Genomic DNA, 27,779 nt, shown 5'->3' on the forward strand with positions numbered 1-27,779 from the left:
TTTTTAAGACCTTGAGCAAGGAAGTGTACTTCATAGATTGCTTTTCTTAACACCGATGCAATCCACTTGCACTCTCAGCCATTTAAGTAGAGTGTACATTTGTATGTGTGTGTGTGTGTTAATTCCACATGGAGACCTAATAATGTGCCCGCATTTTCATCACAGTGCTCTTCATGCGTTCTTTAATGGGGTATGCTAGCCGTATGGGGAGGTGGGGGGCTCTAGGTTTTGGATAGATCACTTGTGACATTAATAGCTCTGGGGAGGCTAATAGAGACAATAGGAGTTAAACGAACTCTTGAGAGATTACTAATAAAAGAGCCAATTATCATGTCGACTTGGAAAGAGCATCTCTTAAGATTTATCCCTTGCACATCTAATTTGACGTGACAAAGACTTCACAGATGCAAAAAACTAAATTTTAAACTAGCGAAAAATATACTGATTTCAGGTTAGAAATGAGAACAGTTTTATATAGCATCGTCTCTGGTAATGCCTAAAATCCTGAGATATAACATTACCACCATAGCCAAAGGGAAAAAAAAAAGCTGCTACCAAGAGTGAATAGCATTTCATCCAAGAAAGTTTATTTCTACTCACTATAAAATCCAGTATAAGTTACAAATCCATTCAAACACTGAACACTTCTCTAACAATTTCTGCTCTAAACAAATATGCTAATAATCTTGACATGTTCAAGATGCTAATTTTAACCAAAGCTAAATTTTGTTAACCTAATTCACAAAGTGTTTTTTTTTTAAATCTTTAGACAGCTAACCAGAAACTAAATTGAAGGACATGACACTTTATGTTCTTTGACAAGGAGTGTTTTTCATCATTGGTTTTTACAGTAATATAAAATCATGTGTACTACTTTAGCATGGTCCATTTCTTAACCCTAATGTTCTTAACTCCACACAACAACGAATTAAACTATTAAACCATTTTCAGAGTTAAAAATGCCACTTCCAAATCAGCTCAGTCAACTCTAGCACAACTCATGTGTCTGTCCAAATATCATTAAACTAAATTAAATGGTCAAATCATGAATCAGAACAAAGCTAGCCTGTTGCCACTACCCAGATACTGAAAGCTGATTATTTAAGCAAAGCTCCTCTATGCCTATCTGTTTGCTAATTCTGAGCCTTTAGGAAATCCTATTTGAAAAAAATAAATACAGCTCTGCAAGTTCTTTTAAATAGTACTCTGCTTGTAAGGACATGCTTGGAATGCAGAAGGAAATGGCTTACCTTTCTTAATTACAGTTTGATCTGGGATGTTAATACCCGGGTCTTCTACATGCTGCAACAAAAGGATACACATGGATGTAAGTGTGTGATCAAAACAAAAGGAAATGAATATTCCCTGTGAGGTGGGGGAGGGGAAGGCAGAGAATCAAAATTCTCCCTCCCTCATAATGACATTTATATACAAACATCTTATCTTGGCTTATGGCAATTTGGAGCTTTGCAATTCAAGAGGTTTCACTGCACACCCAAAGCCAGTCTCTCCTCCCCCAGCAAATAATCCACATTTGGAGCGGGTGGGTGGAGGATAAAACTTTCTTTGGAAATTAAATCAAGTTTAGGGGAGTAACTAATCATTCTCACAGGCAGTGGAAGTACACCTAGCTTTAGTCTGGCATCTCAGCAGCTTCTGCAGCCAAAGCCAGAGAAACACAATAGAAAAGACAGGGGCGGAGGTAACAGGAGTGTGCTGGAAACCCTTTGGGTAGTGTAATAAAGAGCAAGCACATGCCTTCACTTATATTAAAAAAAATAATACTTAAAGACCACTACCTAAACTAGATATGACAGGACTGTGAAAATGGTTCAAAACAAAAACCTTTGGAGGTTGCTTTCCGGTTGTCCAGTAACACATTTGCCATTGGTGAGGTTTTTTTTTTTTTAAGATGGATGGATATATGTGTGTGCTAGAGTCAAAACGTGATTAGAAAGTAAAATGAAATCATGTTTTCTAATGCAGAAACTGACAGGCAATATAATGTCTGGCTGTGTTTACAAATTAGCACCAGGGCTGCTGAGATAGAAGATTTCACAATCGTTACCAAACACAGGCATTACCATTTAAAAAACTATTACTTCCTTCTCTAGTCTTTGTCCAACAATAATACTGATTCGAACATTTTCCATTCTATCTTGGATTTATGCTCCTGTTAATTGTGCCTGATCGCAATGATTCCGGGTGGATGGTACTAAGTTGCTTTATTACAGGTTTTATTATACTCAATGCTCTCATTTGTAACTTGCCTAAAGTGCTTCTGGATTTAAGTATAATTAAATTGAGAAATGTTCAGAAATGACTAGTGCTACAGTTCTTATGTTTTAACTATATGGGAAATATGATCCCTCTATGCATGCACCCTAAACCCATAAAGTAAATGTAGTGTGGCATAATACTTTTATTTGTGTTATTTCTAGACCTTGTCCATATAGGGAAGACTGCTAAATTTAAAACCCCACTGAGATACTAATGATTAAATAATTTTCACCATCGATTTGATTTTCTTAAATATTTAGCAGACTTTCTTATTAAAGGTTAACTGTTGCAGCTTGGGAAAATTGAAAACAACCCCTTTCCTGACCCAAATTCCTTTGAAAGAATTTTTTTTTCCCTTAAAAGGTGGGGGAGGGAGAAGGAAGAGCAGCAACTGGCTTTCCTTGGCTTTGATTTGCTCTTTCTGCTAATTTCTCCTACTGGCTAATTTTACCACAAAGAATCACCACACAGGTACTAAGAATTCCCACCAGCCACTACCTGAAATTTTTGCAAAGTAGAGCAAAAGGTTACAATATTGCAATTCAAATATTCCAAACAAGGTAAAGGATTCAGAGACACTTTGGGAAATGGAACTTTAAAAAAAAATCACTTCTAATGATTTTTAAAAAAAACGCTTTCTTTATAAATTACTACCCTGCTCATTTTACTTCCCCAAATATGCACTGTTAAGTAGCAGTTTTTAAAGACATGTAAACACACTGCTGGCTGGCCCCTCTACTAGTTCAAGTACCTGCCTTCCTGTTCTCCAGGCAAGGCTGCTAAACAAAACCAACAAATTGTAGTGATTAACTGGGCTAAATGAGAGACGCAATAAATTTTCTATTTTTCCTATGGAACTGAAATAATGTTTAAAATCCACTAAGTGAGCAGGTAGGTTCATGTGACCATTTCCTCTACAGTCTAATACAGTAATCATTAAACTGTCAACGGACATACTGCTGCTATATTTGATGCAGTAATTTGAAATAGCATTTTAGCAAAAATCACATCCAGATACATTCCCTTTCCAAAGAAAAAGCAGCTTTTACAGAAGCCTTTACAGCTTTAATAAAATTATTGCTTGCTCTAATTCCATTTCAAGAAGGTTGTGAGGAAACTATAAGTATGTAGAATTGAAACAGAGATGCTGGTTTAAACATAATTTTAGAGAGAATTTTCAAATTATCAATCCCCTGGTTTGCATTGTAAACAGTAAATGTGCTAATGCCATGCTTATTTAGAAACCATCTCAAACTGCATTTATTGATAACTGAATTAGAACTCAAATAACATATTACTCAATAGTCTCTGAACATTTAACTTAATAGAGAGTGTAGCCAGTTCTGATAGGCATTTGGGAATCTGGCTAATGATTTATGAGGTCAGCACTTAGCACCCCTAGGAAGAGAACAGAGTTGAATTTTAATATCCCTCTGCTTGGGTCTGCAACTTACTTTTCTTCAATCGGGATAGGATATAAGTAACTTTTAGGTTTGCCTAATGCTTATAAGATCCAGCTTAAAGGATCTCTCTCGCTTCTTTTACATTATGTGGCTATTTGAGGCTCTCGGTGAAATCTTAACGTCTTTCGCAGGACAGAGAAACATCCCCACGCCAGACTCAGCGATGGAACTAGGTCCTCTCGCAATCAGTTTACTGTCGGAGAGGGGAACGGATGGTTAATGATGACATTCGTCTGATTTATTTCTGTGTCGGTGGTAGTGGCCATGGAGGCATTGTTTCAGGCAGCTCCGGGAAACCATTGTTCTGCGAGCAGAACTCTCAATTACTTTTTAATTCTTTTTTAAAATTCAGTTGTTTATTGGGTCCTTCAAGTATTTCCCTCCCCTCCCTCCACAAACGTTTTATAAAGGAAAATATATAATAAATATATCATAGATGCATATAGAAATATATATCTCTCATTTAGGCAAAACCAAGGCTCGCGGGATGCTTGTTGCCAGTATCTTCTTTAAAACTAGGTGCGCAGGGCGTTGCGCCCCCCTTCCGAGCGGCCTCTTACCGGGACGTCCTCGATGGCGTGAGGTAATGCGTGGATGGGGAGGTCTCCGAGTCCGGAGCCGAGCCCGTGGGGGCCGTGCAGGAGGTCCTCGTGCCGCCGGTAGTCCCTTCGAGGATCCAGGCCCGACAGCTGATGGGGCAGCCCCCGGTGCGGGTGCAGGAGCCCAGACTCCTGGCTCTGCCTCTGGCCGGGCCAGCCCGGGTGCTGCGGCTGTGGCTGGGCGTGCAGGGGGTTCAGGCTGTAGGGGTCGTTGACGTGGGAGTAAGGATCTTGCGACTGGGGGTAGATAGGCTGGTAGGGCGGGGGAAAGTAGGGGGGCTGGAAGTCGGCATTAGGGGTGTGGGACAGCGGCGGGGCGCTGGTGTAGGGAGATTGACCTACAGTGCCCAGCTGGGGCAACCGTGCCGTCCCGTTGCTGGTGCCGTCGTGACGGTCCTGTAAGGGGGCGAGAGAAAGGAGAGGGGGAAAAAACAACAACGAGAAATCAGGCGTGGAGTTCAGCTGTTCCCACTCAATACACGCGGCCAGCCTGGGTGGGAAATTGCCCGTTCCCCGCCCCACCCCGTAGGCCACCGGGTGTGTGTGTGTGTGTGTGTGTGTGTGTGTGTGTTGGGGGGTGGGGGTGGGAATCAACTCTATTCATTTAGGAAAATAGCCCCCAAGTAAAACAGGCCCTTCCAACAACGCGAAGGAATTAGATTGTGTAAATAACAGGGACACGAGCGACACTCCTTAGGCGTTTCATTCAAAGGAGGGGGGAAAAGATCCAAAAGGGTCTCCTGCAATAGAACCCGTTAAATTGCAGCATAAAAACCTCCCTGAAGCAAAATTAAAACTCCTACTAAATATTAAAGAGCAGAAGCGGCCTTTTCCTTTCTCCCCAGATTTGAAATCGGTCTGCTACCGCGTTATTGTTGACTCTCTTCCATTTCTTTGGAGGGGGAAAAAATCATAAACCTTCAAAGACTATTACCGTTTCATGACTATTTAAATAGAAACATATTTCTGCGCATGGGGGGCTGTAACGAAAGCACACGTTTAAATTACCAGCTTAAAGAAGGTTTTAACTGCAGGATCAGGGGGGTCTGTGTTTTCCGCTTCCTCGCTTAGGAGCCTTTTCCACCACAGGGGCGATTTATGATATGAATGGGGGAGAAGGGAGGCATTCAGTCAAGGTTTAAAACAGATTCAGCTTTTACTGGGTTTGGGAAAGAGAGGTGCACCCCAGAGCGGGGGGCGCCCCCCTCCCCGCCCCTTCCACCCCAGCCCCAAAGGGCAGAAGAAACGCCTGACTTTATATTTCTCTATTGCAATTCAAGCAAAGAGTTGATTCCAGGGAATTCGAACCCTCGGAGGCTCAGAGGCAGGCAGGCCCCCGAGGGTAAGGGCAAACCGAGCTGCGTTTTTCCTACACGTAGACAAGATTAAGCATCAAATGTGGAGACGATTTCGGGAACCAGGAAGACGCAAGGAAAATAAAGAACGTGGCCAGAAGCGCCTTGGGGGAGCAGCTGCGGGGTAAGTCTGCAAAGAGGTAGAGCAAGAGGCGGGCGGTGGGGGGGGGGTGGCATTGCATTCGAATGAGGAATGGAAAAGAAGAGCGAGAGATGGGAGGAAAGGGGGGGACGAAATGCAATGGACAGGGGGGAATGTCTTGAAGGAAACGGAGTCCGGGAAGCCCGAGTCTTTCAGGCTGCTTCGCCGTACCAGGTTTCCAAGCCTTCAATTCTTAAGGAATCAGGGAATGAGGGATGGAGAGGTGGAGGCGGGGGAGGGGGGCTGGGGAGCGGGGCTTGGGGGGGGGGGGGGGGCGGACGGGACTCACCATAGCTGAAAAACTGTGAACTAACATCTGCGAAGAGTCTGGGGTAACCAGTCAGGATGGAAAAATAAAAAAAACCAACAACAACCAAGCAAGCCTGGGTGGAGTACGGGGCTGCCCCGCGGCCCGAGCGCGCCCCGACACAAAAGGCACCGAGAGCCCCCGCGCCACCTCGGGCTCCAGTCACCGCGCAGACGCTCCGGCGAGCGCGGGGGACCCGCTCGGCTCCATCCGAACTTGAACCACCGATTCGCTCGGCGCCTTCCGCTGCTCCAACTCACGGGCTCTATCCTGCCGTGATCGATTCTAAGTCAAAAAGTTCTTTTTCAAAAAGAAGAAAAAGAAAAAAAAAAGAACCCCCCTCCCCAAAAAAAGGCCAAAAAAAAGTGTGTGTGCGTGTGCGCGCGTGCGTGCGTGTTCCTTAGTAATCCGTGTCTCCCCCTCTTTCTTAGCGGCGGCTTCACTTGAGCTTCTAATAACCGCGCTGGCCAGCGTTCCTGGAGCCTCCTAATAGCAGATATTCATGACTATTAATATTACACGAATACTTAATAAGGGAAGAATGCCTGGAAATCGAGCGTGAAGCGGAGAGGCAACTCGCGCCGGAGCCGGCTCTCAATGCAGTCCATTGACGGGAGTCTCAGTGTGGCAAATCGGAGGTGGGGAGAGGGAGCGCGAGAGACAAAAAGCGGGCGAGAGAGGGAGCGGGCGAGCGCGCGGGGGGCCGCGGCGCGGCGCCTGGCGAATCACAGGGAAGGGGCAACATTTTAAAAGGTTGCGGGGCATGCAAAACTGAAAGAGAAAGAGGGGGACGGGGAGACCGAGGCAGAGGGCGCGGAGAGGGAGAATGCGTCTGCGAGCGTGTGTGAGAAAGAAAGTGTGGGCGAGGGAGTGGAGCTCGGAGTGGGGAGAGGGGAGGGAGGGAAGGAGGGAGAGCCCGGAGAGGAGGAAGGGAGGGAAAGAGGGAGGGAGGGAGGGAGGAGGGGGAGGGGGCTGAGTCGGAGCTCACGAAGGGGGGGGAGGTGGGAAGCCGCGGGGAGGGGGAGGGGAAAGGAAGCGAAGAGAGGACAATCAGACCTAAAAGGCTGGGGCAGACCTCGGGATGCGGCGGGGGTCGCGGGTAGCGGGCGGGAGCTGCCGGAGACCGCGTCCGGGCGTTCATCGGGCTCTCCGATCCGGAGATGCTCCCCGGTCCTCTCCGACCCCGGGCTTCCCGGCTCCTCAGCCGGGCCTGGGAGTCGGGACTCAGCTGCCCGCTGCCGTGCCTCTGCTCCTCCATAACCCGGTGCCTGCCTGGGGACCAAGCCCGCCCACTTCACGGGCCCTTCTCCCCTCCTTGATCTCCTCTCCGAGCCCGGGGCTGTGCTCTCTCCGTGGCTGCTGCTGTTCTGCGCCCTGGGCTCTTTGGCAGTCCGGGTTCCGAAAGCCCGGGCCAAGACGCGGCCCCGGGCGCGCACAGACGCGAAGCGGCCCAGCTAGGGCGCCGCTGGCAAGGGCTCCCGGCTCAAACCCGTCCGACTGGCTGGGCCACTCCCGCCCGACGCCCCCCCAGATGACACGGCTAGCTCTCTCCGCGCCCGCCGCTGCCAGTCCGCCCGCTGGGTTGTCAGAACAAGCGGCACCTCGCCCCCGGCGTGTCCCTGCAGAACCCCGGCAAAAATCAAACAGCCCCGAGCCGGCTCGGGAAACCCGAAATCCCCGCTCCAGCGCGAGCTGCCGTCACCAAAGTTGTGACTTTACCCTCCTCTTTCCCGTCTCTAACACACACATTCACGCGCAGCCCCCCCCCCCAGCCCCTCTGGGGGTGCAAGTTCATCCCTGCCCTTCCCCTCCGGAGCCTTTCGGAAGAGGTTCGGAACCCGCCCGCGCCTAGAAGTGGGTTTTGGCCTCTGCGAAAAGTGAAATGCCCTAGCCTGGGGACCAGAGCTCAGAACCCGTACAGAACGCCTGGTCCCAGAAGGAGACCCCCCCCCCGGTGTCTTGCAAACCTGCTAGCAGCCCCCCCACACACACCCCACCCCCGCGCCAGCCAGGCAAACAAAGCGGCTGGCCTGACGTAGGGTCCCGGCGCCCCTCCCTGGGCGCGACAGGAGCCCCCCGAGAAACGCCAGTACCGGTGGGATGTCACCCGATGCCCCCTCCACCGGGAAGAGTGGGGGTGGGGAGGCAGGAAGGAGCGCCTGGAAGGAGCACGAAGTAAAATAGTATTCAGAGAGAGAGAAGGGAGGAGGGAGCGGGTGACACATCGTTCACATAAACCCAGTTTCTGATTTCAAGTAAAGACAAGACTCCCGTCGCTGCGCCCTGGCGCAGACGTCGAGGGCCGGAATTCCCAGTTCCAAATGCCAAAAAGAAAGAAAGAAAGAAAATGGAGGGGGCGATGACAAAAGTCAGGGTCGCTAACGCATTCAGGTATTCTGGTCTCGCCCACCCCTCTCCTCTCCCGGGACGCATCAGTTCCTTTCAATGGGGTTTCGAAAGGGAAGTTGAGGCCGGTTCTCAAGTGCCTCCAGCGAGCGGATGATTTCGTTCCCTGGCCTCGCCTGCAGCCCTCAAGAAGTCCAGCTCTTGGGAACCAATTGAGTTTTAAAATAGGTTCCAAAGGGACGCGCTCTGTGGGCCCGGCGAACTGGCGGCACCAAAGGCAGCCAGTCACTGCCAGGATTCCCACGGTCGCGCAGCTGAGCGGGTGCAGGGGCGGGTGCGCCGGGACCCGGACCGGCCAGGAGGCTCCACACCGCGCGTCCTCGCCACCGCCACTGCCACCTCCGTAGGGGTGTAGCTCGGCTCGAGAAGCCTCTTAGAACTTCTTGAAACGCAGAGACTCAGGCGTGAGCACCGCAGCCAGGGTGAGTGCTCTACTAAGCCGAATCCTTTTACAGAAAGGTGCAAGCCGGGTCCGAGCAAAGTGTGTGGGGGAGGGGGGGTCCTGTCTCCAGATCCAAGAGGAGACCCCCCCTCCTTAGAAAGAACGGAAGGAAGAAAGGAAAGGAGGAGGAGAGGAAGATGAAATAAAATAGAAGAGAGGAAGTCACAGGGAGAAAGGGCTTTCTTTTCCTTTCTCTTCTTTGTAAGTTGGGCCCCCAGATTCTCGTTTAAGACACAGGCGGAGTGCATAGGCGCGTGCCTAATTGCCAGCAGTTGTTTCCAAAACCCATTCTCAATTCTTCGTTCCCCTCTTAGGCATAGCCAAAAGTGGTCAGAAAAAAAAAAGTGGGGGAAGGAAAAGTAGGACACGATCTTCCAAGTGAGGAAATGGAAAAGAAAAAAGAAGGAAAAAAAAAAAGGAGCGTCCGCGTCCTCCCGCTCCAGTTTCTCCCCGGAGTACTCCGCGCGAATCCGAGGGGCGGGTGCTGAGCTGGTGAAAGTTTGTTCCACCCGCGATTCGCAGATGGCTTGTTGGGAGAGGAGGTGGAGAGGGAGGGTCGATCTCCGGAGCCTGTGGCCGCAAAGAAGACTGAGCCGGCGCCACGCTTACCTCGCAGTCTTCGTACTTGATATTATCCGTCAGTTTCCAAAGCATTTTCATGGGTCGGCGTGAACGGATTTGTCCCTCTCCGCCTCGCACCCAAGTGGAGCTACTCTCGGGGTAAGCGCAAAGTGCAGGCTGCCGGCGGTAAGCTCGGGAGGAGGAGGAGGAGGAGGAGGGCGAGGAGGAGGAGGGAAAGAGGAGGAGGGCGAAGAGGAGGAGGTGGAGGAGGAGGAGGAGGGTCAGGAGGAGGAGGAGGGCCAGGAGGAGAAGGGCTTGGAGGAGGAGGAGAAGTGTAAGAGCTCCCGTGTGCGCTCGGAGGTCTCCCTCTAATGGTAGAAACTTTTCCCTTTTCCAGCTCGGCACCAACAGCCTAATCGCCTCATTAGCATATCAACAATAGTCCAATTGCTCGCCAGAACCACATTCTGCCGCCGGCTGCTCGGACCCAGGTATAAAGGCCTCTCCAAGCCTGGACCTGGCTTCCAGAGCGCACGCCTGCTTGTTAGGCGACAAAATTCTCCCAGAACTCCACTCGCTCCCTGGTCCCAGTGGCCCTCACTCCAGCCCAATTTCATCCCATTCGGCTTTCTCTCGCTCTCTCTCGGCTTCCTACAGGCTAGAGATGCCCCCACTAACGCTGGATTATACGAAGAGTCCGAGTGGCTGCGTCTAGGGACCGCCGCCACCATTCAGGCTGCCCTTTCGGCCCCGTCCAATATTATTAGAAATCATTACCCCTTTCGCAATTAAATAGAACCACCAAACTAAGACCAGAGAAGCCACTCCAGGATTTTTGCCCAACAAGAGATCGCCTCCACTCATGACAGCTAACCCCTCGGGGCCGCAGCGTCTTGGGAGTTTTATTGGCTTTTGCGCATTCCCCCAGGATGGAGATTTTGTCAAAGGGCTCCGGGTTTGCTCGGCTGGGGTTTGCAATCTCTTAATTGCTGTGTGTATAATAAAAGTTGTACCCTGAAGAGGTTACTCGACAGCTCCAGGGGTTAAATGATTTTCCTCGGTTTGTATGAAGCTGGGGCCAACTGACAATTCAACATGATGTTCGGGCTGAGGCTTCCCAGGTGCGACTTAGAAAAGACTACAGAACTCCTATGGAGACTCCAGTCGCTTCCGCAGTGAGCCAAAATGCAGAGCCGTGTGCGCCTGCAGATCCATACCCAGTCATACATGCATCAAAATAAATCATCGGGAACCAACACTTCTCTCTACTAATCTGCTCTGGTTTTCCCAAGATTCCCCCTTTTAATTAAAGAAGGGAGAGTTCCTTTCTGATTTAATGTCACTACGCGGGTGCACAAGCGGCGCAGTGCCCGTCGAACCAGAAACCGAGAGGCCGGGAAGCCACCCCCTTGTCCAAATAGGCTACTTCGGGTTCTCAGGCTCCACAACAGAGTCTGTTTGCTACATTGGGATTTTTTTCTTCCGCTTCTTTTCCCCCTTGTTTTAGGGAATTTTTTTTAAATAAGAAAAAAATAAGTAGGGGAGACCTAATTTGATATTTTAGAAATACAGAGTAACTTCTTTGGCTGACCTTTTCCTCTTGTCCACGCACACACACACGTTTCCATTTGTCTTTCTTCCTGTGGAATGCCACAAACCCCTAAACAGTAAATCTCCTCTTACCTCTGGTTCATCTGGGTCTGTTTCTCAAAAAAAATCTCCCAGATTTCTAAAATATATCCTGTATGGAGGCAGAAGCTGTTTGCAAATCCCACTGCTTCCTAACAGGTGGGATTAAGGCCAGAGAATGGAAGAACCTCACCCCAACCCCATGCAACCCTGAAGTGGGCCAATTCTCCCTCCAGAGAACTTTTCTTCTGGGAGGCCCGATGCCTCCCAAAGGCTGGAGATAAGGCTAGAGCTGGCAAGGGAATCCAGTGCCAGAGGGATGAGCCTTGGAGCCCTGGGCACTCCCTTGCAACCGGCTTTCCTTGCCTGAACAGTTCTTTGGCTGAACGGGCACCCCACTCTGCCTAGGAAATTGCCTACTTCCAGGGAAGGACCCTGTGGGTCTGCCCCAGGGCCTGCCGCCCCGCACAACGACTTTATGTCAGAAACTGGGCCACCGGGAGCCGAGTACCGCTTACTCCGCCATCCTCCCTGCGGCACCCATACATACCCCTGGTCTGTGACCTGTAGGCCAAATTCTAGGCCTGAGAGCACAATGTTTTACACCCAGCAGGCTCGCGGTAGTGCTTAAGGGAACTCTTAAGTTTCGTTTTCTTCTCCTTCTACCCAAGGGCTGAAGAAGGCCTTTCGGACTCTCAATCTCACCTCTCCACCCCTCCACCCCAGGCCCGAGCCCCGCTGATCTCTGGCTCCGCACCCGCAGGGATTGCTAAATTGTTGTGTATTCCTGCCAAGGGCGCCATTGAGGTGTAGATTGCGGCCTGGGAGCTCTCAGCGGCTGCCTGCAGTGTGCGCACCGATGAAAGGCTAAAGAGGGAGCCAGCCCAGCCCCGGCTGAGCGAGCTTCATTACCTCAAGTCACTCGTCAAAGCTGAAACCCCGCTGGGTCCCCGGTTCCCTGAACTGTAGCTTCAGACCTGCGGTTAGGGCTGAGGACTAGGCCTGACCTGGGGATATGGAGAATATCTCTAGCATCCACGACAGACAGAAACTCGGAGGGGAGACATAAGCGCCAGATGGACCCTATAACTTGTGGTTGTCACTGCCCAATAAAGCCAGGTGCCCAACTGGACGAGCCTGGTGAATCTGGCCCTTTGGGCCCCAAAAGTGCTTCTTCCACCAAAGATTCAAACCTCCATCCACTTGCCAAATTTTGACCTTTCTGAAGCAGACCCTGGGCTCCCAGCTTTCAGTAGCAATCTTCCCAATTCCAAATTTAGTTGGCTTTGCCAGAGGCCTAGCTCCAGGCAGAACTTAGACAGTGGGCATGTTCTCACTACCTTAGAGCTCTGCAGCAAAATTTGAGAGAATCTGAGAAATCTCCAATGTTTATTGATAAAGAACCATCTTCCCTACAATCACTCCCCTCCCCCTTCTAATCTAGAGACCCCCAGAGAGGAGAACTAGGAAGATCCTTGGGCCTACAGGGGTTGGGAGAGAGAATTCCTGTGTGTGTTTGTTGTGTGATTTGCATCCTTAGATCACAATTTGGTCTAACTTTGGGGGGGGCAGGGGGTGAAATCGCGTTTAGTAACTGAATACCTACTATACAATTAAAAGTAATAAATACAAGGGGGAAAACAAATATGAAATGTCTTCCTTTCTCCAGTTCCTGGGAATGTAGTGAAGATAAGACTTTGTGAACTTTACTGGCAGGACTGAAACAAGAAGAAAGACAAACCAAAACAAAACTAACTTTCTTTCCCAGAAGAAGCGGGACCTCGATTTTTTTCTTTTTCTTCTTTGGTTCGGGAAGGTCAAGGCATTTGATTTGAATGATCTCAGCAGACCTGTGGCACTCTGAATCTCTCACTAACTAGGCCTCTCCTGGCTGGGTTGAAAACAGGGCCCCTGAGGTTCTGATTATGAAATCGGAGGCTGAGGAAAGGCAGCTAAAGTCACCTGGCTAAAGTCGTCCTTGTTTTCCCAAAGAGAAAAGTCAGAGAGAGAGAGAAAGAGAGAGACAAAGAGAGGGAGAGGGAGAGGAAAAGGGAGAGGGAGGGAGGGAGGGAGAGAGAGAGAGAGAGAGAGAGAGAGAGAGAGAAGCCCTGGACGAATACCCCTGTGCCCAGGGTCGGGGGAAGGGGAGGACGTGGAGCTTACTAGCCCTAGGGTGCCGGCGGCCTAGGAGGTCAAGTTTCGGCAGCCTCTGGTTACCCAAATTCATGATCCCTCGTCTTCCTACCCTCCATTCACGCACAATCCGTAGCCCAAGCAGCGAAAACTCGGGACTTTAGGAAATCCACGGCGTGACTAGCTAAACTTGGGGCAAACTCTTTTTAAGGCTCCCTCAACACAACACGCTCCTACTCATAGGCACCCCCTTTCCATTTCTGTCCACATCCTAGGTGTCCCTAAAGCCTTGTGAAGAAGGCACCAAGAGAGAGGAGACAGGTGCACCAGCACCCCACGCCAGCGCAAATCCCTGGGACGAGGGCGAGACTGAAAGGCACAACAAGCCAGAAAGACTCCCCTGCCTTCCACTCCAGCCCTGCGTCCACTCCCCCTCCGGAATTAGTCATTCACCCGAGTTTCTATTTGGGGTGGGGGTGGAGGGGAAAACGGCTCCAGCCTAGACTGCAAGTGACCCCGGGGGGGCCACCTGTGGAGCGTGCACCGGACTTTTCCCGGAGCCCAGCACCGGGGAGGGAGGCGCGCGTCTGCCCCCAGCACCGGCGGGGCCGCGAGTGCTCGTTTTTCCTGTCTTCTCTCCTGGGAGTACTCTGGGGTGCTGCCGGGCGTGCCTCACCTCCGACTCCCCTGCCCTGGGCCACGGCGCTTCCTCTCCGCCTTTCACCCCCCCTCCCTCCCGGCCCCCTCCCCCGCTCCACCCCCGCCCACCACAGCCCCAGCCAAGGCAAACCCCCGTACCTGCCAGTCCCCCATTTTGGCAAGTAAGGACATCGCGGCTCGGCGCTCCTGCGGACGGGTCCCCGCCGGGCATGGGCTGGAGAAGGCGGCTGGGCCCGCTCCCTGGAAATCCTCCTTTATTTATTTATTTAATTTTTTTTTTTTTACCTGCTCACCAACATCTCACCTGGTCATAAAGAGCTGGGTTGCTACCTGCCGACGCATGCGCGCTGGCCCAGGAATTCACTCCGCCAGCCCCACAGTCCCAGCACCTCGCTGAGTTGACCTGGGAAGTGATGGATTTATAGCCACGGCAATCTCGCCCTCAGCTTCAGCTTCTCCCAACAGCCCTAACCCGCTTCCCTGGTCAGTGCTACCTGACTGGGGAACCCAAGTGGACTGAGGATTGGGGTTCTACTGAGCGCCACGCGAGTGTGAGCGTGGGTTTTCGCATTGGTGAACAGGGGGCATCTGTACCTCTCACTCCGTGACCCTCCCACACCCCACCACCACTTTTAGGTTAGAGGGGTGTCTACTCTGGGTGAGAGGTGGGGGATGGGCAAGGCCAGGAGAAGAAGCCAGACCCGCCAGGCTGGGTGCGCCTGGACGCACGTGGTGCTACCAGCCTTCCCCCCCCCCTCGCCCGCCCCACGAGGTTCAGGGCACCCACGTTAACGGATTTGAGTCTGACACCCCCAGGGCTTTTTCTGCCTTGGATCCTCCATCGTGTGTGACTCAATTGGTATATATATATATATATACATATATATATGTATATATATATATATATATAGTTCGTGATTTTTGTTTCATTTCTGTCTTCTACATTTAGTCTCCACCCATCGCAGAGGGCAGAAAAGGATCCTAGAAACGTGTTCTCCCCCCCCCCCACACACACACAATGATGCTGGAACTTAGGGCCCACCTCTTCCCCACTCTCCCCGCCCCTCCCCCACGCCCCCATGGCGTCTGAGCGCTTTATCTTTTCTACTTAAACCTCTTTAAAAGGAAAGTGGGGCGTTGGTGGCTCTGGGATGGGCAACTGAGGTTTGGGATTGGGGTTTACTTTCCCATGACAGATAAAAATCACTCAAGTGATTTCACCGCTGCTTCTAATTAGAGGGGAAGCTTTAAAACAGCAGTCACAGGATTCGGGGCTCCCAGGAAGCTCACCTGCGTCCAGAGCCACACCTGGCTGGGAGGGAGGCCTGGGTGAGAAGATACCGTCACCCCTGGTTGGGTTACCCCCCTACAGATCACAGATCATGCCTAGCTAGCCCTGTTCCTCAAAGCTACAAGGTCGGGGTTGTACAATTCTTGGGCCTGGGGAGCCTGAGACAGGCTCAGTTAACTCTGCCTGGGCTTCCGTGGCAGGGACTTCAAGAAGAAACAAAGAACCGGTTTCAAATCGTCTTCTCTGACATGTCAGACAAATATGTGTAAAAGGTTAGCTCACCACTGCAGAGTGGAGAAAGAAGTCTCTGACACCAAACGCCTTTCCAACCCTGCGCCTGGAGCTTTCCACAGAGGTGGGGGGTGGGGGCTGCCCAGGTGGCTGTACACCCTTGGCCTGGGGTGGTGGCACCCCTCTCGTTGGAGCCCCCCATGTCGCTTCAGCGTTTGGTCTGTTGGAGTGTTTCTCTACTTGATGGTAAACTTTCTTGGATTTCAGAAGTTTGGAGGTTGTCGGTGGTGGAGGGAGGTGCTTTTCCCTTAGTTTTGCTTTTATTTTTGGAGATAATTAACAAAGAAATGGCGTTTTTCGCTCACAAACATCCACACTGCACTTTCCCCGACTTCTTCTAGACTGTAGAAATCAGAGTGTTGAAACCCAATTATCAGTCCAAGAGGCCCGAAGGAAGGTGTGCCTGCAGCTCTCCAGGCTTCCCACGGGAGGCGCTGTGCTCTCTTAAAAGCGCAGTGGAAGGTCCAGGCAGCCGGGCCCCTCTTCAATGCAAAGGGGACAACTTTGGGATCTTACAGAGTGGGCCAGACCGGGACTGTCACCTGGCGATTGGGTGCGACCCACCTGCTAGCTCTACCTATGAACTTTTTTTTTTTTTTGGAGGGCTGGTGAATGCGAGGGTCCAGCGGGAAGCAAAGCTGCCTGGGATGTGGTAAGTTGAGTCGCCTTACAGGGTTGAGTGATCCAAGGCAGAGAGACTGGACATGACATAGCCTAGGAAGAGAGGACTGTGCTCAAAGGCTGGGGGCAGAGAGAGATGGAAAGAGGAGAAAATGGACAGCCCAGAACGGGAGCTGAGCTTTGGAGCACAACCTTCACATTCAGGTCCATCACTTATACTTACCACTGTGGTGTCCGGCAAGTTACTGACCTTGTCTGAACCTCAGTTTCTACACTTGGAACATGGCTAGTTGGTGAGAATCTGGTAGGAGAATGTGAGCAAATCACTTAGCACCAGGCCACCTGATCACCAATGTAAAGTCTAGAGGTTGCTGAGCCCCAGGTAATGGACAGTCTATACTTTCCCCACTCATACACACACTTTAAATTCATAGCATCCAAGATGGTTTCAATGTAAGAGGACGTTAACTACGCTGCCTGTTCCTCAGAGCGACACACCCACAACCTGGGCTCGGGTGAATTGTACCCTCCTGGGCCTTTCCTCAAACTCTAGTCCAGCCAGTGTTTGGCCCTGCCCTCATTTTCTAGACACCTGCTAAGCTCCTCACAGCCTTTTCCCACCTCTCCACCTCCCCTCCCCCACCCTGGAACCCAGAGAACTCAGCCAGCTGTGGGAGGGAAGAAGAGAACCTTGACGTGCAGAGAGGTGAGAGGTGAGACTCTCCAGCTGCATTCCACCTATAGGCATCAGCCATCTTCTAGAGAGCCAGCATTGCCCAGTATCTGGACAGACCAGAGTTCATTAACCCTTCTCAACATGCGGGCTATCTCTGGACCTGTCTCTGGCCTCCAGTCTCCTTGGAATGCAAGGCCAGTGGCTTTTATTTATTTCTTCTTTTCTAGAATGGGGGAGTGAGAAAGTTCTCCTGAACTCCCGCTGCAGCCCAGGCTGTATTCTCCATCATATTGCACTTTTTTTTTCTGTGTACCTGTCAGTGCCTGAGGTCCAGGCTGCAGCAACGTGTGGGGCAATCTAGTGACACATGGAACTCTTGTAATGCTGAACTATGGCTCCCTGAGGCCTGGAGTATCAGATGTGTGAGTGGAATCTATTTTTCCACCCTAACCCTGCTTCTGGTGCCATCAGCCCCCAGAACTTAAGCACAAGAAATAAGTTCTTCCTTGGTCACTGTTGCCAATCCTTCCCTGGGGCCTACCACCCTTTCTCACCTCTCACTCACCTTCAGGGGCTGCACCCCACCCCCACCCCAGGCTCCTAAAAACAAAACAGAAGCATAAACAAAAATCTTGAAAATCAAGACCCAAGTCAGAGCAATGGCTTACCTCAAAATGTCACTCCTATAATGGTCTCAGGTGCATCTTCCCTGTTGGTCCTTTTATCTCTGTCCTAGGGCTAGAGTGACCTCCACTCAACTGAGGTTCTTTCTTAGGCCCCTCTGAGGAGTAAAGTGACCCTCAGGATTGGCGCCAGGAAGGGAGAGGAGTCCAAGAGCATCTGGCCACTAGGGACCTGAGGCCTTTTCTGTGAGGGATTCCTCCAGGCCCCAAACCCCCTCTGGACTCTCCTGTAGGATGAAGGCAAAGACAGGATTGCTTGGTAACCACATGAGAAAGAAGCCAAACTTCTTAGCCAAAGGAAAGGAAAGACCAGCAACTCTAGCTGCTGGCCAGTTGGATAGTGACACCCTCGGGTGTGCGTTTTTAACTGAGACCCAGTGCCTACGGAAGGCCCCAGGTACACGACAAGGTCCCGAAGGCAGAGGAGCGCATGGCTTCCCCGGCGCGCCCCTTCCACACGCGGCCTCCGGGCCCTTGGCCCCCCCCCCCCCGAGGCGACAGGTGCACCGGCTGTCTCTGCCGCCCGCTGTGCCAGGGCGGCCGCCGCGCACTGGCGCGGAACCACTATCGGAACGAGTTTGCGCTTCTGTTTACAAAGCAATCGTGCCATCAAAAGAGGAACAAAATCACCACTTATCACACCCTGTCATAAAGTAATCTGCCCCGAAGGGAAACCCTAGCGGAGAATCGCGCAGTGTGGGGGAGGAGGGAAGTGGAGATCGGAGAAAGAGGGGGGAAGGCTCTCTCCTGACCCTCCTGCAGCATAAATTGCATAGCCCCTTCGTGTCCTGACAGGCCACGGGAAGGCGAAGGGTGCCCAGGCTTCTAGATATGTGTGTGTGTGTGTGTGTGTGTGTGTGTGTGTGTGTGTGTGTGTGTGTGTGTGAACAAGGGGTTGAAGAACTCATCCTGGCTCAGGCAGAAAACCTCTTTAGACCCTTTGGAATGCTTTTTCCCCTCCCCCATCATTTTCAGACTTTCCTAGGTGCTTCGAACTAGATCCTCTGGAGTGAGATCCTGGAGACTCTGGGGTCCCTTTTTCTTGTCTTTAGCACCAGAAAGACTCAGCCAACTCTTGAGGATCGGCGAGGGGCTTGGCTCTCTGCAATCCCTCCTCCTCTTCACCTCTCTTGGCACTGGTGAGAGTTAAGGTAGAATCAGGCGGCACCCACAAAACGGCAAGGAAACTGTGCGGAAATGGGGGAAAGGCAGCAGTCTTAGGAAATGATAAGCAATCCGGGTCGGATCCAGTAGCCTGGAGCTGTCTCCTTCATCCTGGCTGCCTGCTTTAGAGTGAGAAACACTTTAGGTAGAGAAACCCATTCGTGGGAGGGGGAAGGAGGAGAAGTTCCATCCAGGTGTTTCTGCTGGGCCTCTGGAGTTGCTTTTCCAAAGTTAAGATAAGGGGCCTCTCCCTTCAGATGTCTGTGGTAAAACAGTTTCTTTGCTGGTCTTGGTATCAGTAATACACAACTTATTAGAACCAGAGTTTGAGTTTGTGCCTGAGTGTTCTGTTCTTAGATGCTCAGTACTGCCCACCAGCTCCCCACCCACATTTCCCACCATTCAAGACAACCATTGAATTTCACTCTTGGCCAGAGTTCATATAGCAGGTTAGTGCTTGGCGATCTTGGATGCTTGCGATGCAGCCTGGATTTGAGATTTGTGCAATCCAGACAAGATTTGGGACCCCTAGTTTCTTCTTAGAAATGTGCTATTTGAGAGATCACTGTGTCTCCTAATTGGACATCTTGAGCCCAGAATGAGGGAAAGAAAGGGTTACCAAATTTGTCCCAACAGAGCAGGCAAAGTTCTCAATGTTAAATGACCATTTACACTTTTATAATTCTATATAACTCCTGAAAACAGATGGGCAAATTATGATCTTGTCACTGAACAAAATGTCAGAAATGGGAGATAGTTGCGTCTCCCAAAGACTTGGGAGTTACATTGGAACCTGGCAAGATCTCCAGCTGTAATGTTTGTTTATTTGTTTAGGTTGGGGGGAGACCAAGGATGACTTAAAGCAATGTCTTTCAAATTTTGTCATACATGAAAATCGCCTGGAGACTTTAAAAAATCTTGATACTAGCCGGTACCGGTGGTGCACACCTATAACCCTAGCTGCTCAGGAAGGGGCTGAGCATCGTATTTCAAAGACAACCTGGGCAAGAAAGTCCGTGAGACTTTTATCTCCATTTAACCACCAAAAAGTCAAAAGTAGAGTGGCGGCTCAAGTGGTAGAGTGATAGCCTTGAGCTATAAAAGCTCAGGTCCTAAGTTAAGCCCTGGGACTGGCTCAAAAAAATATCTTGATACCCACACTGGAGTAGGACATAAGCATAAATATTGTAAAGAACACCAGGAGCTGGACATATATCTATGTGCTTACTGGAGATGGGGAGGGGCACCTGAGTATGATTCCAACCACTGGGCAAGGGATGTCACCCCCACATGGTGATCCCAAACCCTAACTGGTGCCATTGTATGGCCATATTTGATACCCGGCAGCCAAGGGCAGCAGATATCAGGGGTACCAATATCAGAATCACTTGGAAACTTGGTAGATATGAAAATTCTGTTGCAGCCAAGACTTAGCACTACCGAAAATTCTTGGGTTTGGGCCCAACCATCAACATTTTAACCTGCCCTCTCAACAAAATTGGTGCACACTCAAGGTTAGTGCACACTCCTTCGGAGAAATGTGTGCTCCTGGCTGCCACAGAGTTGTTTTTGTTTTGTTTTGTTTTACTAACAGTGACTCCTTCTCTTTGGCCTCGTGAAAAACTCCAAACACCCAAGCTTTATATTCTCTCCCAATCCCAGGAATAGCAGACCTTGCTGCATTCAAATCGACCAAGTTGACAACACATTAAACATTGCTACTAAAGCACAACTCACAATGCCCAACATGGCTTGGCAACTCCAGGAAGCCTATGCCTGTTTCCCAGGATAAAGGTTTAGAAACCTCTCCTCTTCTCAGGGTGTCCACATCTAGGAAATAGAGACGCTCTCTGGGTAATAATAAAGTCTCTTTGGAACTAGATGTAACTTTTACTTTACCCCGGGCTCCTTTCACTTCCAGAGTCTCTTCTGTTTTCTTCCCTCACCTCTGGGAATCTTAGTCTCCATTGCTCAGCCCTCGTTCACTGAATCTGAAACCCCAAAGTGCAACAGATCTTTCAGTCAAACCTATGTCTCGTCCTATCTCCAAACTCTGGTTAATGGACTGGCCAGATATGCTCCCTATGCAACTCCTCCCCATTACAGGGACAACTTTTCTATATTTGTACAGAAAGGTGCCAGAGCCGAGTGGAATTGCTCCCAAGCCTTTCCCTCTGCTTGGCCAGGAGGCTTGGCCCGGCGACAGACTCGACTTTACGCACCAACCCGCAAGGCAAGCGCACCGACTCCCCCGGGCTCCTCAACTTGCCACCGGGCGGCTGCCCCTCAGGTCACAAAATCTACAACAGGATATGTGCCTGGGTAGCTGCGTCAGGCCTCGGGTCCGGTCGGGCTGTCACTCGGGATACCAGAGCCCAGATGGCGATCTCTGAGCCAACAGGTGGGCTTCGTTTCCAGGCGGTGCAGAGGAGACCCCAGGAGCTCAGCTCCGCCTGTCACCATCGGTACCACCACCTTCAGCTCCCAGGTGTCTTGGGGGGCAGACGGTTCAAGATCACACACACCCCCACCCCCTTTCCAGGCTGTGGCAGGTGTAGGGGGCTGCTACACCGAGTTAGGGCGCTCCCCTTGGATGGCGGGTCCCCGCTGCGCGCCCTGGCGCCAAATCCCGCCGGGGCAGGGGGCGGGGAGCCGATGTGACTTTTTCCCTTTTAGAATTTAGAGGCTGGTGGAGACAGAGAGTCTCCTCAATAGAAGCAAGTCTCCTGAAAGTCTGGGGAGAAAGCCTCAAAAGTTTTTGCCATGCAAAAATTCAGCCCTGGCTCTCTTACTGGGAGCCCTATACTTGCATAGTTCGTCCCCCTTTGCCCTAGCTGCCCAGAGGGAACCAGAGTCTTAGAAAAGACTCCAAGTCAGGATGCGTTTACTTTCAGTTTGTCTTAGTTGACTAATGGCGGCGGCGGAAATGCTGATCTGAGATTTGTCTCCGGAGCGTGTTTCTTGATTCTAAACATGCGAGATGAGGCCTTCTTGGGGGGTGGGGGTGGATGGGGGGAGCGAAATAGCCTAGCTTGTTTTGCCTTGCCCCAAGAAAGCACGTGCAGGTGATGCGCTCTCAGCCAGATGTAGTCCACAGCTGCACCAAGAGACTACAAACTTTAAATAATTCAAAAAGAAGAAGGAAAACGAGCAAGCCTCGATGGCCAATAAAACCTGTCCGATTGCCACATTTTAATCGCTGGGAACTTCTTCATGGTGAAGGCGGACTACTTGCTTGCGTCGCTGAAAAGTCAGTTCGATAGTTAAAAGATAGGGCGTCGCTGCCTATTTTGAGACTGTATAGTTTACTTTATGGCCCGACCTCTGGATTTCAGGCTCAAACTTCAAAACTCAGAAGAAGTGTGTCATTTTGCTTTCTGAGTCTGCAGAGTTCTTTTTTTCTTTTCAAGATAACTCTACCACCCCACCCCCAGGCCCCAAGGAAAGCAATTTTTAACAGGCTCTAGAACCCTATGGAGGCATTGTGTTCAAATAGCTTTGAGTTTTTCTCTTCTTATTTTGACATACCAGTTGCATTCACAATTTAAGCTGACAATTTAACAAAGTCAGATCAAATACACCAGGCTGGTTATTTTTTAATTGACAGTACACATCAATTTTTATTTCCAAACTTAAAATGTCCTCTTTCTGCAGCCTATCATGTAAACTGTATAACCTTTCTAATTAGATAATGTCAGCCATGAGGTTGTGAATAGAAGAATTCTACAATTTTCCTTTGAAGTGTGGTATTCAGACCAATGAAAAGGAAGTTTTCTCTCTGGAACTCATTGAAAACAAACACCCAGACCTGACAATTTATACACAGTTTCCTTTTTGATTTAACTGATCCCTCTGAGAATTACAATTTAAAATGCCAGCATTACAGGATACTGAGTTAACTGTGGGCTGCAGCCTAAACATTTCATTTCTGATTGTGGAAAACTGGTTTTCATTTCATCAGGAAATTTTTAAAGCAAAACTGTCTGAGATACTTAGTTCAACAAAGACTCTAACAATAGCATTTGACTTCTTTTACCTGTGAACTCTTGAATGTTAAAAAAAATAGAACTACTTGTTGAATAAAACTCTCTACAGGTTGAATAAAGAAAGCATGCTTTAAAATAATTTAAATACATATATTCTCTGTTACTACTACAGAATCTACAACCATTAGATGAAAGGAAGCACAATATGCAATATTGTACAATTTATATATCCTTATATATTCTTAAATATCCTTTTTCATTTATATGTTTATATAAAAACCATAAAAATCACTGGCGTGTGTGTGTGTGTGTGTGTGTGTGTGTGTGTGTGTGTATGTGTGTGTGTGTGTGTACACCAGGCCTGCAGCTTGAATTTAAGGCCTTGACCCTATCCTTGCTCTTTTTTCTCAAGGCTATAGTGCTTTACTACTTGAACCACAGCTCCACTTCCAGCTATTTTGGTGTTTAATTGGAGATAAGAGTCTCATAGACTTTCCTGCTTAGCCTTGCTTTAGAACTGTGATCTTCAGATCCCAGCTACCTGAGTAGTTAGGATTTTAGGCATGAGTCACCTAGACCTGGCTTTTACATATTCTCTCTGCCTCTGTCTGTCTCTATCTCCCCCCCCCCATACTTGTACTAACAGAACAATATCTCTGCAAACAGTGGGATTTGCTCCAAGTTGGCAAGTTCTGTATTCTAATATTAATACTGGATAAAAAAAATCTATCCTGTGATAATTTGAAATTAAACAGTGACTTGGCTATCCTCCCAAGGAGATAACATACTTTTTGACAGCTTTATGCAGATGTAGAAACTTCTAAAGTTACAGAATTTCAAAACTTAAAAACTCTCATCACATCCTGGTGGTGCTGATGCTCATGCCTAGCTACTCATCCTAGCTACTCAGGAGGCTGGGACCTTAGACCACAGTTTGAAGCCAGGAAAGTCCATGAGACTTTTATATTCAACTAACCACCTAAATACCAGATGTAGAGCTGTGGCTCAAAATGGTAGAGAATTAGCTTTGAGCAAAAAAGCTCAAGGGTAGTTCCAGGCCCTGTGTTCAAGCCCATGACCATTAAAAAAATAATCACAAATCAACAACAACAACAAAAAACCCTCTCACAAAACAACATATTAAGCCAGGCACTGGTAGCTCATATTTGTAATCCTAGCTACTCAAGAGGCTGAGAGCTGAGAATCTCAGTTCAAAGCCAGCCCCGGCAGAAAAGTCTGTGAGACTCTTATCTCCAATTAACTAACAGAAAATCAAAAATGGTGCTATGGCTCAAAATGGTAGAGTACTAGCCTTGAGCAAAAAGAGCTCTGGGACAGCACCCAGGTCCTGAGTTCACACTCCATGACTAATAAAATAAAACAAAACAAAAACACAATATAGGTGTATGTATATTGAACCCATTATATGTGTATATACTGAACCCCAAACAACTTTCCATGGTGCTATATCTTGAATTAAAACCTGATTAAAATAATGTTTTAAACTTATAAATATTTGTTTTTTTATTGTGAACATATTGTACAGAGGGGTTACAATTACATGGGCCAGATAATGAGAACATTTCCTATCAAGCATTGTAGCCTCCTCCTTTGTTTACCCTTCACATCCCTTCCCAGCCTCCCCCCACCCCCCACTTACAAATATTGGTAAACCTAAGCATCCAGTGTGTGTGTGTGTGTGTGTGTGTGTGTGTTATTTTTATTTGTTTTTTGTTGGTAGTGGGACTTGAACTCTGGGCCTGGGCACTGTCCCTGAGCTCTTCAGTTTAAAGCAAGAGCTCTACCACTTGAGCCACAGTGCCACTTCCAGTTTTCTGGTGGTTAATTGGAGATCAGAGTCTCATAGACTTTTCCTGCCCGGGCTAGCTTTGAACCATGATCCTCAGATCTCAGCCTCCTGAGCTAGGATTACAGGCATGAGCCACCGGCATCTGGCTACATCCAGTGTGTTTAAAAGGGGGTAGAGGGCTGGGAAGGTGGCTCAGTGGTAGAGCACTTGCCTTGCATGCATGAGGCCCTGGGTTCAATTCCTCAGCACCACATAAGCAGGAAAAAAAAAGCCGGAAGTGGTGCTGTGGTTCAAGTGGTAGAACACTCACCTTAAGCTGAAGAGCTGAGGGACAGCGCCCAGGCCCAGAGTTCAGGCCCCACGACCGGACCCAAAAAATAAAACTAAATAAAAATAAAAGGGGTAGAAATAAAATACAATGCTATAGGCTCACACCTGTAACCCTGGCTACGCTGGAAGCTGAGCTCTGAGTATCACAGTTCAAAGTCAACATGGACAGGAAAGTCTATGAGACTCCTATCTCCAATGAAACATGAAAACAGCTGGAAATGGAGCTGTAGCTCAAGTGGAAAAGCACTAGCCTTGAGCACAAAAATTCAAGGACAGTGCATAGGCCCAGTTCAAGCTCCAGGACCAGTACAAAAAAAAAAAAGATGTAAGACAGAGGGGGAAAGAGAAGGGAGGGAGGGAGGAAGATATTACGTATTCACCACTAATTACAGACAGGAAATGTGCGCTGTTGAGATTTCAACTACCTCCAAAGCTTTAGTTCTGGATAGAACTGAGAAATGGCTCTTCAGGGGTGATGACTCCCTGGTGACTCTTTTCCATCAATGAGCTCAGCCTCCTCTGAAAACCACCAGAAAAACCACAGAAAATGTAAACTTTCTCCCTTTGCCTGTACCTCAAATGGACCTTCAAGTGTTTGGAGGTAGGATTCATATTGTGTGACAATAAAGTTTCATGTAAGGACTCCATTTTCAGTATTTGAATTTAAGGCTTCCCACGTGTTCGGCAAGTGCTCTATCACTGGAGCCATACTCTCTATCCTTTCCCTTGTTTGTGTCTCAGAAAGAGTTTCAAATTTTTGCCTAAGCTGGCCTCTGACCAGCCTCCTCCAATCTCTCTGCCTCCAATGATTACCACTATCCTATCTTAATCTCCCAAGTAGCTGAGAATTATAGGTATATACCACCACATCCCCCCTGTTTTTCCCCTTCTCTTCCCCATGCCCCTCGTTCTTACTACATTGCCAGACTGGCTTCAGACTCCTGGCCTTAATCAATCCTCCTGCTTCAACCTTGTGAGTGGCTGGGACACTCGATAGCTGGCTTCGCTCTCTCTTTTTTCTTTTTGTATATATTTTTTATTGTAAATTGCTCTGTCTTTTCAAATCAGCAGACAGTAGAAGGAAATCAGCAACAGTTGCTCAAAAATCAGTTTGCTTAGGAATGATCAAGGAGTGATAAGAAATTTGAGAAAAGGATAAACATTGGATAAATAAAGAAAAAAATTAAATGTGTCTACCAAAATGGAAATGTTTTATTCATAGATAATCTTCCACAATAAAAAATGGGTTAGGTGCGGGGGTGGGGGGATAGCGGGAAGGATTGTGGTGGGGGGGCGGGGGGAGGCTGGGAAGGGATGGGAAGGGGAAACAAAGGAGGAGGAGACAATGCTTGATAAGAAATGTACTCATTATCTTGCCCATGTAATTGTAACCCCTCTGTACAGTATTTTCACAATAAAAAAAAATAAAAAAAAATGGGTTAGAAGTTGGGCACTGGTGGCTCACGCCTGCAATCCTAGCTACTCAGGAAGGTAAAATCTGAGGATCAAAGTTCAAAACCAGCCTAGGGGGGAAAGTCTGTGAGACTCTTATCTCCAATTAATCACAGAAAAAGCCAGAAGTGAGGCTGTAGCTCAAGCATTAGAGCACTAGACTTGAGCAAAAGAAGTTTAGGGACAGTGCCCAGGCCCTGAGTTCCAGGCCCAAGCCCAGAAAAAAAGGTTAGAATAATAGAAAATAAAAGGAAATTAGTTTGATTACACTTATCCCCAACCGTGAGACACTAAATCACATTAATTTCTATAAAGCTATAACTAAAAATAAACATTCAAAAGGACACATGTCTCCTATTGAAAAGGATTTCTTTGCTGTAACTGTAACCCCTTTGTACAATTTTACATAATAATAATTTGTAACATTGATCAAATGCATTGTATTCATAAACTGCTTTGGTAAATGGCAATTTCTTTGTACAACCACTGAAAGGTAATTTTAAGCAAATTTTAAAGGAGGATTTCTTTGCGCAGCCTCTTCACGGAGGCATAGTGAAGCTCAGCCACTAACTCTTTCAATAAAAAACCCAATCCTAGGGTCAGGCTGTATGAATCCTAAACAATGTCAATGCCCACCAGTAAACAAACCAAAGCCAAGCAAATCAAACCCATCGCATCCCTTTCCCAATTTGCAAATGCGTACATAGATGTACAAGTTTCAGCTAGGGTCATTTTCCTAAATGTTTGCTGCCCTCATGTGTTCCTTTAAAAAAACTGAGCGTTGAAGCTAAACTGTCCAATGTATCCAGGCCATCCACCGTTCAGATATAGGTACATGCTATCAGAGAAACACACTAAGGATGGAAGAAAGACCACCTGTGGGGGTGTGGGAAGGCAGGGAAGGACTGACTTTTGCCACCGACTTCTGGGGTAATCCAGCAAAACTACTACCTCTGTCCTGAGCTCCACAGACATGAAAGTGGTAGCAGGCTGATGGATGTGGAGAGAAATCCAAGCTCCCCAAAGGTTCGTCCTAAGGTCTGGATGGTAATCAGGGCAATGTAGACAAATCCAGTCATCTCTTTTCTGGCGAAGGCTTCATTGTGGATGGACGTGGGCGTGTCAGAACCTCATGCATTCATTTCCTGTTTCGTCACTGGAATTCATGATTTCAGTTCTCTGTCATCTTGGCAAACTGGCTTTGGAATAGCTCTGGGATAGGGAAGACAAGAAGGAATTTGTGCGCTTTTTTTTTTCTTTTTAAATGTCCAAAGATGATTCTGTATACCGCTGTGATTTCGGCGTGGGAATCACCTGCCATGGTTGGTTACCCTGTGGGTAGGTAAGGAACCTTCTTTGACCACTCCCAGGACTACAGAGCCCTGCTTTTGTTCAGGTCTCAGGCAACCACGTGTCTAGAAACTGGGTCCTTTCTCTGCCTGAAGGGATGAATCTTGAATTGTCTTAATAGTTATACTGCTGAGTGCTGGTGGCTCAT

General features: G+C 48.7%; 1 protein-coding gene across 3 annotated transcripts in view; it reads right to left on the reverse strand.

The window, feature by feature from the left end:
- Tfap2a (transcription factor AP-2 alpha (activating enhancer binding protein 2 alpha)) overlaps positions 1–14,217 on the reverse strand; it is a 22,531-nt gene extending 8,314 nt beyond the window's left edge. The window contains exons 1-4 of one of the 3 annotated variants that reach the window (XM_013016641.1): positions 10,569–10,832; positions 9,604–9,732; positions 4,304–4,738; positions 1,251–1,302 (exon numbers count right to left, since the gene is read on the reverse strand). In XM_013016641.1, coding sequence (XP_012872095.1) covers positions 1,251–1,302; positions 4,304–4,738; positions 9,604–9,654 — 538 coding nt within the window. In that variant the 5' untranslated portion in view covers positions 9,655–9,732; positions 10,569–10,832. Of the gene's footprint in view, positions 1–1,250; positions 1,303–4,303; positions 4,739–6,128; positions 6,990–9,603; positions 9,733–10,568; positions 10,833–14,115 lie in introns of those variants that run through there. The other 2 variants (XM_013016642.1, XM_013016643.1) reach the window with 2 other exon arrangements.
- Positions 14,218–27,779: the final 13,562 nt, after the last annotated feature.

Source organism: Dipodomys ordii, unplaced genomic scaffold, assembly GCF_000151885.1.
Source record: "Dipodomys ordii isolate 6190 unplaced genomic scaffold, Dord_2.0 Scaffold32, whole genome shotgun sequence".
Taxonomy (NCBI): Eukaryota; Metazoa; Chordata; class Mammalia; order Rodentia; family Heteromyidae; genus Dipodomys; species Dipodomys ordii.